Source organism: Pectinophora gossypiella, chromosome 10 (assembly GCF_024362695.1).
Source record: "Pectinophora gossypiella chromosome 10, ilPecGoss1.1, whole genome shotgun sequence".
NCBI classification, from domain to species: Eukaryota; Metazoa; Arthropoda; class Insecta; order Lepidoptera; family Gelechiidae; genus Pectinophora; species Pectinophora gossypiella.
The window spans coordinates 923,621-938,495 of NC_065413.1; the positions used below are offsets into that span (position 1 = coordinate 923,621).

Here is a 14,875-nt window from a genome sequence, read left to right on the forward strand (position 1 = left end):
CTGATTTTCTTCTATTGAACAAATGTATAAATAGATAGATAGATAGATAATACGTTTATTTGGGACAACAGTACAAGTAGGTTACAAACATACAGTTTGAAACATAACAATAACAAACCACTTAGAAGTCAGAAAGAGTAATCTGGTTAAGTACCGCCGTCCCAAAATAGGCCCTAGCTCAGCATTTGCTGCGGTAACGTGGAACGAGTCGCAGCGCTGTTATTCTGCTAGTACCTGTCGCGAGTAGTACGTGCGCGCAAACAAATCGAACTAAAAAATGGATACACACTTAGGTACATAATATATATATAAATACACCCTCCTAATCCTATTGAACCAGTTACTGAGGTAGTCGCTAGGCTCTTGCCACTAAGTAAAGCTCTCTTCAAGTGTGGCTTTTGCCTAAGAAACGTGTCATTGTGAACCAATCTCATTTCGGACGCGAGTGGGTTTGTTATTGATAACGTAATGAAGTAAAAGTAAATCGGCTTGAATTTGGTTGTGATTACGACAGTCTACTATTGACATGAACTCATAAGCTCACGACTGTAGCCCAATTGGGGTAGTCAGAGGTACATCCATCGTAAGAAGTAAGTACCCACACCGAGCTTTCTGTTAGACCAACGTGATAGGTGGTGAGCCGTATCGCCGTCGTTATACTTGGCCTGACCTTATAATAGGACTGGTTTCCTCTTCAGGTTGGAAGAAGGGATAGCTGTCACTCCTATAGAAAAGCAGACCTGTCCGTCAGCTTATGAGCTTATGTTATGTTATGTCGTGGTAAATATAGTTACTCATTTTTCACGCTGTCTTCTCATCCATACTAATATTATACATGGGAAAGTGTATGTGTGCGTCTGTCTGTTTGTTTGGCTGTCTTTCACGGCAGAACGGAGACATAGGTCCGGCCAAGTAGTTAATGCCATCTGCGGCAAATCTACAATAAGTCCCATCAAAAAGAAAAGGGAGACATAGGCTACTTTTTTGTCTCTTTCTAACCCTCCACTTCCCTAAATGGGAGGTGGAAGTATATATGGAGAATTCCACAATTTTCAAGGGAGAAAGCTAAAAATTGGTAGATACATTAGACAAGGGGACTCCCGAATTCAACGCGAGCGAAGCCTTGGACAAAAGCTAGAACTAAATAAGTGATAAATAAATACATTTAGAAGTTACATTATCGATAATAATACTTGAAGAGAACAATAAAACAATAACTGTAACATAAAGAGTTACAATCGGTGTTATGACTTGTAATTGTGAGTGTAAACAATTAGACTAAAGACTATCATATGTTGTGATAATCCAAGAGCGAATAGAATTGTGAAGCAACAAGCATTTGCCCGCGGCGACGGCCGTGTAGGTTATACATTTTATAAATTCAAATTCAAAAATATCTTTATTCAGTAGGTAACATAGTTATACTTAAAATCGTCAATTTTTACATAATGAACGTCTCATCCGCCTAAAACTACTGCAGCCTCTCACAACCTGTCTAGTCGGGGAAAAGAAGATGCAAGAAAAACCTCGGCACAGGGCCCTAGATGTTCTTTAAAAAAATAAAATAAACATAAAATATTTTAATACAATTGAGTAATAACGTAACATAACATCACAATGAATGAATGCCTCTGTGGCCCAGTGGTTTTGCGTTGGGCTCACGATCCGGAGGTCCCGGGTTCGAATCCCGGTGGGGACATATCACAAAAATCACGTGATCCCTAGTTTGGTTAGGACATTACAGGATGATCACTTGATTGTCCGAAAGTAAGATGTCCCGTGCTCCGGAAGGCACATTAAGCCGTTGGTCTCGGTTACTACTTACTGATGTAAGCGAGTAACCGTTACATGAGCCATGTCAGGGACCGTTGGCGGCTCAATAATAACCCTGACACTAGGGTTGATGAGGTTGGTAATCCACCTCACAACCCACACGATAGTAGAAGAAAATAAATGAATGTGGAGGAAGCAAGAGAAGTGTGTCAGTATGGAAGCAAATGGAATTCGAAAGTCTGCTTACCCCGTTTGGAAATTAGGCGTGGATTTATGTATGTATAACATCACGCCTGACTGTGTTCCCGAGGGTTTTTACCCTCAAGTTAGAAGCTTAAGATATTCTTAAGCGAGTTGTAAATAATTATACTGTTGGGTTGATGGGGTTGGTAATCCACCTCACAACCTACACGACAGAAGAAGAAGAATACTTATATCGGAATAGACGATGTAATATGTTTTATACTTATTCTTATTACATTACATAGTAACACGCCTGTATCCACAAAGTGGTAGGCAGATGCGCAAAGTATACAATACATACACCCACTCCTCGCTAGGTAATAGTTGCCAGGCTATTACCATTCATCTCAGGCCTTCACATCTTTATCAGATGATTCAAACCGGGCACAAATCCTGGAAACATCATGATATCAATAATTATCTACGATTCAAACATGAATTCAAACTTATAAAGTTGAATTCAGTAGTTCAGCCGGGAATCGAACCTTTTTTTTTATTTAATAACAATATAAGACCGTTTACAATTTTAAAAACATTCGCTGAAAGACAGTTTGTTGGCGAAATCATGCACTCATTATTTATTTACTTAATATCTATTACAGTATGTTTTAAACTTAATTCTTAAATGCTACAAATCTACCAACTATTCAATAAGTTCATCAAATGACTTCAATAAAAACAGCTTTAATTTAGTTTTAAAGATTGAAGACCTATGACACTACGTTATAATTCACGAGTAGGTACTCCGTACAGGACTACCACGGGACTGTCGGGACTATCAAACAGAATTACACATTTATCCTCAAAAAAATAGGTATAATACAGAAAGACATAATTTTTTTATGTGACTTATTGTTAATTTGGCATTCTTGGTTGAACAAATGGAGAGTCTAGAGATTCTGTCTGTCTGTGCAAACTGCGCATTTGTATAGACAGACAGATCTCATAACAAAGCTAAAAGATAGAGATAATTCACAAACCGGCCTCGACCTGCGCAGTGACCTACCTCGGTCATAATAGCTGTCAAAAACTGGTGCGCAAGACAATGTAATGAAAGATAATCGACAAAGATCAAGAATGAAATCTTATGACGTCACTGTGAGATAAGGTAGACATAACAGCGGTTTTTGAATGTCGAATACGAACGGTTTTTTATTTAAAGTTGTAAATTTGTCACGTTATTTTCTTTTTCTTTTAAAATGACCAGTTATTTTCTTTTTTCTTTGAAAATTACCAATTTACTCCAATTCGAGAATGTTTTGAAGAATGGCACTTCAAGAGTTCTCCAAATATTAGGCACTTGTTACAAATCGATTTGATTTGTAATGAATGACCCGTGGTAGCCTCAGTTAGAAGAACGCGTAACTCTAATTATGAGGTTGCAGGTTTGAATCTCACCACGGGACTAAACCAAAGATTTTCGAATTTCTTTTCGAATCAATTTATGGATCATAAAAGATGATTACATGCTCAGCGGAAAACATCGTGAGGAAACCCACATTCCCGTGAAATTAAAAAGAAGTATGTGACCTAACCTGTATTGGGCTGGTTTTCCCTTCGCGGGTTGAAAGGTCTTTAAAAACTGTACCTGTCAAATCTTCAGGTTAGATAGGACCACATGAGAAACGGATAACGATGAGTATGGTCCTATATTTTTTTTTAAAGTTCGAGACAACTGAATAGGTCCCCCATCCTATATACGTCCCACTGCTGGACACAGGCCTCCCCTCAATCAACCGGATATATTTATATTCATATTCATTTATTTCGTAATAGTTATATTACATGTCAAATGGATAATACCTCATCACCTGAATAGGTATTTTACTTTTTTACCGTTTCTTCATAACCATGCACTTGTAACACTGCCATATTTACACATAAGTACCTACATAGTAATTAAGGTTGTTACCATAATTAATGAACATAATCAATTAATTGTATTGGCCAACAAGGCCAATTATTAAGTTACAGTTTTAAAACACTCTAATCAACTATTAAGTGCGTACCTTTATCTTACAAACCAAACTATAGATTAATATCCATTTACAAATTATGTTATCTTTATAAACTATACTTAATAGTACTTAAGTGAGCAATTTTATCATGTTAGCTAGCTTTGAGTTTTAACTTTACTGTCTGTAAATATATAGGTAGGTGTAGTGTTAACAAATGTTAATGTAAGATTGTAGTTAAATGTATCTAACGTTACGTTACTTTGTAATTGTATCAAGCATGCGAACAGAACGCACGCGCAGGAATTATGTTCTTTATTATCACGTCTTATAATGTTTGTTTGGTTATGTCATGGTAATATGGTCGCCTCTATAACATGGGGCTTAACATGGCTGGCGAGAAACGGGTGGGAACGGTTGTATAGTATCAATAATTGCTTCGAATCCCAGCATAGGCCTAAACCAATGATTTTCGAATTTTCGAATTCATGTTTGGATCATAAATGATTATCACGTGCTCAGCGGTGAAGGAAAACATCGTAACGAAACCCACATTCCCGATAAATGTATTTCGGAGGTCAGAACCCCGATACCGACCCCGCCGGCGTGGTTGACGATTTCCCTCATTCAGCGCTTATCGATCGACCCACTAGGGTCGATTAATCCTTTCAATATTCTTTCTCTCAGACGACGCCCTGAGGCGAGGTTCGCGCCCAACTGGGCACCCTCAGGCCTGTTGTCTTAAACGTTGTACCGCGTGAGAGCCTTCAGCGCTCCCCTTTTGTCCGGCCAAGTAGTTAACGCCATCTGCGGCAAATCTACAACAAGTCACGTCAAAATAAAAAAAAAAATATTTCGGAGGTATATAACTAACCTAACCTGTATTGAGCTGGTGTACCCTTCGCCAGTTGGAAGGTCAAACAGGCAGTCGCTTCTGTAAAAAACCGGACCTGTCAAATCTTCAGGTTAGGTAAGCGGACCCTGTAAAAACGGGATGACGCTAGGGAGATGAATGAATAAGCTTACCTCTATAACTTGGGGTTTTAACATAGCTGGCGAGGAAATGGTGTATATTATATTATATGTTATACTGTGCTTACCCATTTTTTTTTAACTGTTTTATCAATAATTACTTTATAGTTATGTGGGGGTGTGTTTTTTGCGAAAGCCAGTTTATGGGAGTCACTGTTATAGAGGACGGCTTAACGCTTTCTATATCTCTCTTTCCTTTCAGTCAAAACTTCACTTTGTTCCGACTTGTAGCCTTAATGTAAACTTATTGCAATTGAAACTGGGTTAAAATTAAGAGAGGTGTTTAATTATTCATAATTAAAAACTTACCATAAATAAAATTGACTTATAAAAACGATTACGCAGTATTTAGCAATTTAAAAATTAAAATTAATCTACATGATTTGTTCCGGAGTTTTTGTTTTATAAAAAAACGGTAGTAAAAACTTAAACTTGGTTTAAACATATTATATCGTAATAGATAATATTATATGTTGTTGTATAGGTAAAACATAATTACCTTCTTGTTTTTTGACGTGACTTATTGTACATTTGCCTTAGATGGCATTAACTACTTGGCCGGACAAATGGAGAGCGCTGAAGGCTCTCACCCGGTAGAACGTTTAAGACAACAGGCCAGAGAGTGTCCAGTTGGGCTCAGGGCATCGTCTGAGAGGAAAAATATTTGAAAGAATTAATCGACCCTACAGGATCGATAGCGATAAGCGCTGATTGAGGGAAATCGTCGACCACGCCGACGGGGCTCATTACCTTCTATTATTACATAACACAGCATCACACCTGTTTTCCCGTAGGAGTATTTGAGGCGTATAGAATACATCATACACCACAGAATAAATAATAGAATACACCCACTCCTCGTCAGTCTCATGTAATAGGGAACGAGCCTATTGCCGTCGACCGGGCGGAAATTCTGGAAACCACGTGATATTAATTATCTATGATCCAAATTCAAATTCATAAAAAGAAGTCGAATTCAGCGTTTTAAGTTTACGCGGTCATTTTATTAATTAAAACACATAATAACGGGAGATGTCATGGCACTTGCAACAGTGTCGAAATATAAATAGTATAATATAAATAGTAAATAAGTTAGGTCAGGGAGTCTCATATCCCTGCTTTAAACGCGGTAAGAACCCGTCATTATGTGTTTTAATTTCGAATTCAGTGGTTTAACTCGGCTATCACGGATTTACGAATAGGTACTTAAAACATTCAAGAAAGCAAAAGCAACCTGAATACGACACAATGTCGAGAAAGTAAATAAAACGATCGACTTCACGCAACGAGTTCACATTTTGAAACTCGTTCACTCAATGTGAAATTCAATGTCACTTGGGCAGCGACATTAAACCTGTTTTGCGTTCCATTGCCGATCTTCTCGGCATTGTAGATCATCACCTTGAGGTAAAGGAGTCAATGTATATCGTGTAGTGAGAATTCCTCAGTGGAATGTGCCAGTCACGGCCGCAGTAGGAAGTATGCAAGAGGTGTGGTCATTGTTACGCAATCTGACCAGAGTATACTCGAGTGACGTATAACGTGTGCGTTTTTGGTTAAGTTAACAGTGAAAAATTTGTAGCTATTTTACTTGACTTATTGTAATATTTACTCCATAGAGAGAAATGGCGGTTGCTCCACCGACAAGAGCGCAGCTCTTAAATAGAGAGAGAGATTGTATATTTGTCTCGGATGGCATTCACTACTTGGCTGAAAAAACGTGTCTCGGAGCTGTATATGCTGATCAGCACCCCCTGATCAGCATATTACTACAAGACATCTTAAAGCGACATCTATCAACTTTAATTATATACTTCTCATCAAAGAAAACGGAACATTAGCAATAATAATTAGAAACCTTAGGAAACCGGCTGCAAAATTACATTTATTTTTTATTCCAAATACTCGTAGTCTTTGCGAAACATAAGCTTAAGTGCAGTTTTCACTAACACAGTTTTCACCATTATAGACGGCGATACGGTTCACCGCCTATCACGCTGGTCTAACAGAAACATCGGTGAGGCGTGGGTACTTAGTTCATCTTGTGATGGATGTACCTCTGACTATCCTATTGGGATAATATAGTCGTGAGTTTATGTTATGGCATAAGCTTGCGAGGTGATTCAATTTTATTTTTTATTTTTTTAATGAGAAGTGTAGGTTTATTCTTCTGAGGTCATATTATGATGAACCATGTTATAGTGACAATGCACCAAGCCGTCTCGAATAGTCCCTCGTGTTAGAGTTAAAGTAGCTCCTTAGTTGAGTTTTACAACATATCCGGTATAATTTATCTATAATTAGGTGTGGATCCTTTTATAAGGGTTCCAAAACTCAAAAGGATAAACGAAATTCTTATAGAATCACTTTGTTGTCCGTCCGTCTGTCCATCTATTTACTACCAATCTGGCAAAGAAGTACCTACATAATACAGGCTATACAGGTTATGAGAAGCTGCAGAAGTTTTACGTGGGCGAGATTAATTATGTTATGTAAAAAATGGCTTTTAAAGTGTCATTATGTTATTTACATAAAATCAGAAATCAGAATCATTTATTCAACGTAATTATCATGGATAAACTTGTTGAAGGTCAATGTAACATTTTTGAATTTACGTCATTTCGCAAGGTGTTATGGCTGAGGAGAAGAAATGACAAGAAACTGCAACAGCAACACATCTTTTAAAAACCAATGAGGATATACATTACAAGTTATTTAATAACTAGAGGAACACATTCAATACCAGACATTTTTATCATTTAGGTAGTCATTAATCTTATAATAAGCTTTTTTACATAAAGTAAGCTTCACATGATAATAACAGATTAAGTATTTAATAATAAAGTACAAAGAAATTAAACTCGAGTATCGTACTCAAAACAACGACAACGTGAGCTCTCTCACGGCACGCAAAAGCTCGGAACACAACAACCATCAACCTAGTAACCACCGTGTAACAACCAACCGGCAACCATCAGCAACCAGCTACCGACGACCTTGCGTCTGAACTTGCGTCCGCGTGTTGACACACCTCCTAAACCTTCGTGTGTTTGTTACAAAATTGCGCCTTAAGGCAATTATAACGGCCGGTTCTAGGGTTACGTTGGGCCTTTTGCGAAATTGTTATGAAATTCTCAAGGGTCTATGAAATTAATATCGTTATAGTACTTATTCGCTTTTTGACGTGTTTTTCACCTTACTACTTGGTGGGATTTAGGTACTATATGGTATAGTCGGCCAATCATTTCATTACTAACTTTTGGTACAACATCGGCCCCGATTCCTGTAGACACCTCCTAATTTTACTTCAAGTTATACCTGTCACTTTCTTATCCGCCAAAAAGGAAAGGGACGGATGATTAACAGCTCTTAATTTTAGGAAGAATGAGTAAATGAATGAATAACCCGGGCGGATCAAAAAGGTATCTCGCTGGTATGCAGACCGTTTGACGTGTGCTGTCAACTTAATTCTGTCGGGTTATTGGCCAATGTAAAATTTTTAGACGGTTGTTTTAGATTTGTGCTTAAAATTGACGTGTGTTCCATAAATTTTATACTTGTCGATTACCCGTCCCTTTCCTTTTCAGCGGATAAGAAAATGACAGATATAACTTAAAATAAAATTAGATGATATTTACAGGAATTAGCACCATCGTCCATTTAACTAAGTAAACAGGCGATTGCCAATACTCAAACGACTGTATACATAAACTCACGCCTATTTCCTACCTTTTTTAATGACGTGAATTATTGTAATTTGCTGCAAATGGTATTAACTACTTGGCCGGACAAATGGGGAGCGCTGAGGGTTCTCACCCGGTACAACGTTTAAGACAACAGGCCTGATGGTGCCCAGTTGGGCGCGAACCTCGGCTCACAGTTTTATCATTATTGGAATCATATAGGTAGATTTTATTAATCTGAATTCCATGTGTGTAGCCTATAAAAAAATAGGAGCTTGCCATGGGCCCAACTGATACCCTAAGTCCGGCTCTGTGTCGGACTTAATATCGCAAAAAAATTCGCAGGCCGAAAGTCTTTCAAGGGCGTCAACAGTCAAGTAGGAAATTTAACGACTATTAATGACTAAGTAATTATTTTACTAGATCGATATCGTGACAACAATTACATGGAATTTTAGATTAAGAAAACGTTAAGATTGTAATTTATTGTTTGTAAGTGTGAAAAGAATGAAGCCGTGGTAGCTCAGTTGGTAGAACGCTTCCCTCTCACTTTAAGGCCGCAGGTTCGAACCCAGCACAGGCCTAAACCAATGATTGTCGAATTTGTTTTGAATTCTTGTTCGGATCATAAATGATTATCACGTGCTCAGCCGTGAAGGAAAACATCGTGAGGAAACCCGTATCATCGAGAAATGCATTTTCGGAGGTATGTGACCTAACCTGTATTGGGGCTGGTTTTCCCTTCGCGGGTTGGAAGATCAGACAGGCAGTCGCTTCTGTAAAAAGCCGGACCTGTCTAATCTTCAGGTTAGGTAAGCGGACCCTGTGAAAAACGGGATAATGCTAGGGGGATGATGAAGTGTAAAAATAAAAAATAAGAGTGTTTGGTGTGTTTGGTTTGGTTTGGCAATAGGCTCACCAGCCTATTGCCTTAACACACACCAAACCAAATAGGGGGTGCCCTATTACATGGCTGGCGAGGAGTAGGTCTAAACTATACACCTCTGCCTACCCCTTTGGAGATACAGGCATGATGCCGTGTTTATAATTCGTGCTTTTGTGAATAGAATACTTTGATTAAGTATTTCTTGTTTTAAATTCGCCATTGACAGACAGCGAGACAGTCACAACTCACAACTCACGCCCATCGGCCTCCATGGTTCAATCATTGAGCGCTGGTGTCACGATCCAGAGGGCACTGGGTTGAATCCTGGTAGAGATCACTTGTTTAGTACTTGGGATCGTGAGCCAAACGCTCGACCACGGAGGCCGTTAAATTCCTCAGTAAACATATAAGCCCGGTATAACCAAAAAGCAGTTGAACTCATTAAATTTCTTTTCCTTTGTCTACGAACACTCTCTACTGCCAGTGCAACTGAATTAAAAAATAAGTAATTATTTTATTTTTTTTAATAATTAAGCCATTGACAAGGTCGCCATTTTTGTTTTCAGAAGTGGAAACCAGCGGGCAATATTCAAACTATATTAATTAAAGCATAAACAAGGTATTTTTTCTAGTACCTACCTATGGGTTTAAATGTTCCTATACTATATGTGACTCTTATGTTAACTTACCTTCTTACTTTGCATTGTCTTTCCTTGTCACAGATTTCTTTTCGTGTGTGCTTTTCGAAATAAACGTTTTTTTCTCTCTCTCTCTAGATGTTGTTTAATCCCAACCTTCCTTTTCTTTCTCCCGCCCAATTGGGACTCTCTTTTGTGCTTATTGGAACAGGGATTTCAAAATCAAGTTTGGTTTTGCTAGTCATTCTCGCGCCCATACAAGAACCCAGGCTAACACCAGCTAAGGATTTCCCCGTCGACGGATACGTCTGGGAGGATATCACCATCATTAATTTATAACTATTAGCTATCAACCTAAATCTAAAAATATAGATCCTAGTATTTAAACAACGTCCTCCGTGGTCCAGTGGTTGAGCCTCCTGCTCACGTTCCGGAGGTCCCGGGTTCGAATCCCGTTTGTGACAAATTTCTTTGCTATCCCTAGTTTGATTAGGACATTGCAGGCTGATCACCTGATTGTCCAGAAATAAGATGATCCGTGCTTCGGAAGGCACGTTAAGCCGTTGGTCCCGGTTACTATTTACTGATGTAAGTACGTAGTCGTTACTTGAGTCACGTAAGGGGCCTTTGGCGGCTGACACCAGGGTTAATGAGGTTGGTAATTCATCTCACAACAAGTAGGAATAGTTCTGAAACAAGATACCCCAAGATACTTATCAAATATTGACAGAAATGTCAAAGGTACACTATCCCCCCTCCCCCATGTAGACTTTGTAACACAATTAAACTATTTACGCAAGATAACAGATCATAGTATAGTATTTCCTTCCCACGATGGCCGATACGATCTGCAGAAGCACATTGCCGGCCCACTCCTGCGCAACCGACCTTGATACACATACTAATTTCAACTTTCCGTTTTTATTTCTCTCGCCTTTTCTGATGATTATATTTATAAATAGGTTTGTAGTCGTCTTGAAAATGGCTATGTAGTATTTAACTGCAATTTTTAATTTGTATCCACTAATTTTTATTTTTGGCCTTCAGGTATCTTCAAAATACCTATTTATTTACATAGGTTAACCATCTATTTACATAGGCACTTTGTGTTTTATTATCATAACATATCTGTGGAAATCCTATCCAATGTGTTTTCTTCTAAATCCTAACATAATTTTAATTCAAATGCAGATTTATTTACTAAGTAATGAATCCAACTTCCTCACGTTTGTGGTACAACAATAAATTATAGCTAGACACAACGAAACTACGAAACAACCGCCTCCTTGGTCCAGTGGTATAAGCGCTCACGATCCGGAGGTCCCGGGTTCAAATGCCGGTTAGGACATTACAGGCTGATCACCTGATTGTCCAAAATTGTGCTTCGGAAGGCGCGTTAAGCCGTTGGTCCCGGCTACCAGGGACACCAGGGTTGATGAGGTTCGTAATCCACCTCACAACCCAGATGATAGTAGAAAACCACGAAACTAGAAGTCTTTTTCTAATTTTACTCGGGCTTGGTCTCTCCACCAAACCGCTATGGAGCAGCGTCGTGGAATACCAATGCCCTCCATGTGATAAGGGAACACTTTTGCCAAACATTTTCCAATAAATTGGAGTGGTGCGGAGACTCGTGGGATTGCCAGAAAAATACCCTCTCTCATTCTCCAGCTTGGTTTCTGTACGTCTATATTACCGGGTGAGAGCCCTCAGCGCCCCCGATTTGTCCGGCCACTAATTAGTAGTTAGTGCCATTTGCGGCAAATATTCTTCGCTTCTATCCACTAGGTATCCAGTTTTCTTTTATGATGTAACTTATTGTAGATTTGCCGCAGATGGCATTAACTACTTGGCCGGACAAATGGGGAGCGCTGAAGGCTCTCATCCGGTCCTTTATACACTCTCCATAGTATCCACGTACTCTAAGGTCCCTATCTCACTAATGCGGGAAAATTTTCGGGATTCGGTTGCAACAAATTGTTGTCGCAAACCAAGAATGCTACCTTTTATATAACTTCATGGATTTTGTTAATGGCGCAACCGTGATAGCGCCAGCATTGTAATGAGATAGGACTCTTATAAATACTCAGGTTGTTTATGTTCTGTAACTAACTTCACATCTATCTCCCGTTCCAGACCAACGAGTCCCCCGACCGGACGGAACTTCGCGACGAATCCGGCGCAGTGGCAGGGTCCTACACAGTGGTACAACCCGACGGCAGACGACGCACTGTGCACTACCACGCCGACCCGCAGCGAGGGTTCCGATCCTCTGTGCAGCGCATCTTTTCATAGAACACTTTCCAACCAAGAGTCTAATCTAAAAGACTTAAACTCAAACCTCAAAAAAATCTTTATTCGTTAAGTAACGTAGTTAAACTTTGAATCGTCAATTTTTATATTTAAATATAATTTTTGTCGAACGTCTCATCCGCTCAAAACTACTGCAGCTTCTCACAACCTGTACTTATAGCCGGAGAAATATAAGAAAAGCCTAGGCACAGAGCCCTAGACTCAAGCAAAACTAAAAAAAAAGCAATTCAAGCCTTTTCAAGACTCAATTTACCCATTCATGACCCTATGTCTAACTTACCTATGTTAACTACTGAATAAAATGAACTGAATAAATTTCCCTGGCTGTACAGGTTGTAAAAAGCTTCAGGCGAATGACCTCATCTCTCAAGCTTCTTACAACCAGGGAAAAGCAAGAAAAACCTCTTCACAGGGCCCCAGACGTTCTTAAAAGAAAACAAATTTGTTTTGTGTATTAGGTTACTTACCTATTTTTTACTTATGGCCAACTTTTAAGAAAAAGAAGCAAATAATGTACCACCGAGGTTACGGAGGTACGTTCACGAGCATTATTATGTATACACTTTGGTACCATGTCACATTAACTTTTTTGACAAATAGAACAGTAAGTCCCGCCACTAAATGTCAAATATGTTAGTGCGACAGAGTCCTTAAGTGGGTACATTATATTGCTCATGACTGTACCTATAGAAGCGCTTTCAATTACTGTTCCTTATAAGTACTTGCTTTTTTCATTCTTGCCATAAATTGTTATTGTTAGTATCTTCACTTGTAATTACCTCAATAAATGTAGAGTAAAACAATATTTCAATATTTTTGATACCATTTTGTAATCATGTCATCATTTCATTATAATTATCTCATAACTTAAACTCTAAGCACCAGTCGATTTTAATAGTCAAGTAATTTTTATCTACGTTCATAATTTTAGCTTGTAAAGTCTGCTATGATAGAGAATAGATTGTACTTACTTTGTAGAGTAATTTATTCTTAGATTTCCAATGTAGAGTAAACCAGTATATAACGAATGTTTATATTGCATCCTCGAGGGTTATACTATGAATCTTCTTACTCTATGTTATTATACGTCAACCTTTTAATAAATAAAATAATTTTCGGCCAACCGTGTATAACAGATAGCTTACAGTCGTTGATACGCCATCACTGAAATGTTTCAAAAGTAGACTTAAATGTTGGCTACTCGAACACACTTTCTATAGCTTTGAACAATTTTTAACTTGAGAACCATGATTGTAAATCTAATAATAAATGAGACATTTTGTCACGTTTTTCTTAAACGTCACAGATTGCTTTTTCATACAAATTCCATTCGTGTTTTGATGTTTAGTAAAAAGTAACTGATTTGACTAGTTGGAAACTACTCTATGCAGTGCCAAGGGCATATTACCGTTGTTTCTATGATCTGTGGTCTATAATTTCGACTTGTTATTGTATACTTCAGCTGAACGACTTATATAAAGTTTGTTTTTGTCATCTCTAGGACAGCGATGTAAACCACATGAATAGTTTTTTTAATGCTAGTTGTTGTAGACGTTCTTTAATAGGGAAAATATTAATGACAAATGCTATTTTATTTCCTTTTATGCGTCATGTAATGAAATGATACTTATGTCATCATAATACTTTTTTTTTCTAGCAATACCTATGGCTATTGGCCAGTACCTAAATTGTATCAAAACCTTGTTGATTGAAAACTTTTTTTACAGACAAGCTTAAAAAATGTAAACTTGTTGCGCGTTAGTCAAAATGCTAATAGGTCAATATGCGAGTGTGTCGAATTGCGAGTTGGTCATTATGCGAGTTTAATTGGTATTGGTCATTATGCATATTGGTCGTTTTGCTTAGGCGTCATTATACGTGTTGGTCGTTATGCTTGTGTGTCAATATTCGTATTACCTGTTGGTCATTGTGCGTATTGGTCATTGTGCGTCAAAAGGTTCTAAGTTAGCAATGTAAACGCCAATGTCAATTGCTAAGAAATAAGTTGTATTATTATAATGTTCTAATTAAACTATTTCGTAATCGTAAACAGATTACTTATTGTATTATTTTCCGCCTTTCCTTTCAAAGATAATAACATAACATCACGTCTGTATCCCGCAAGGGGTAAGCAGTGTACAGTCATGGGCAATAATGTACACTAATGTACTTTAGGACTCTGTCACACTAACATATCTGACAATTAGTGAGACTTACAGTTCAATTTGTCAAAAAAGTTAATGTGACATGGTACCAAAGTTTATACATATTAATTCTCGGTACCGTACACCATGTATATGAGTACCTATACATACATACATACATACATAAACTCACGCCCGTAATCCCAAA

The 14,875-nt window shown here is 38.1% G+C and overlaps 1 protein-coding gene across 1 annotated transcript in view; it reads left to right on the forward strand.

The window, feature by feature from the left end:
* Positions 1-14,580, forward strand: part of LOC126370291 (uncharacterized) — a 34,678-nt gene extending 20,098 nt beyond the window's left edge. The window contains exon 3 of the mRNA XM_050015139.1: positions 12,347-14,580. Coding sequence (XP_049871096.1) covers positions 12,347-12,505 — 159 coding nt within the window. The 3' untranslated portion in view covers positions 12,506-14,580. The remainder of the gene's footprint in view (positions 1-12,346) is intronic.
* The last annotated feature ends 295 nt before the right edge of the window (positions 14,581-14,875 follow it).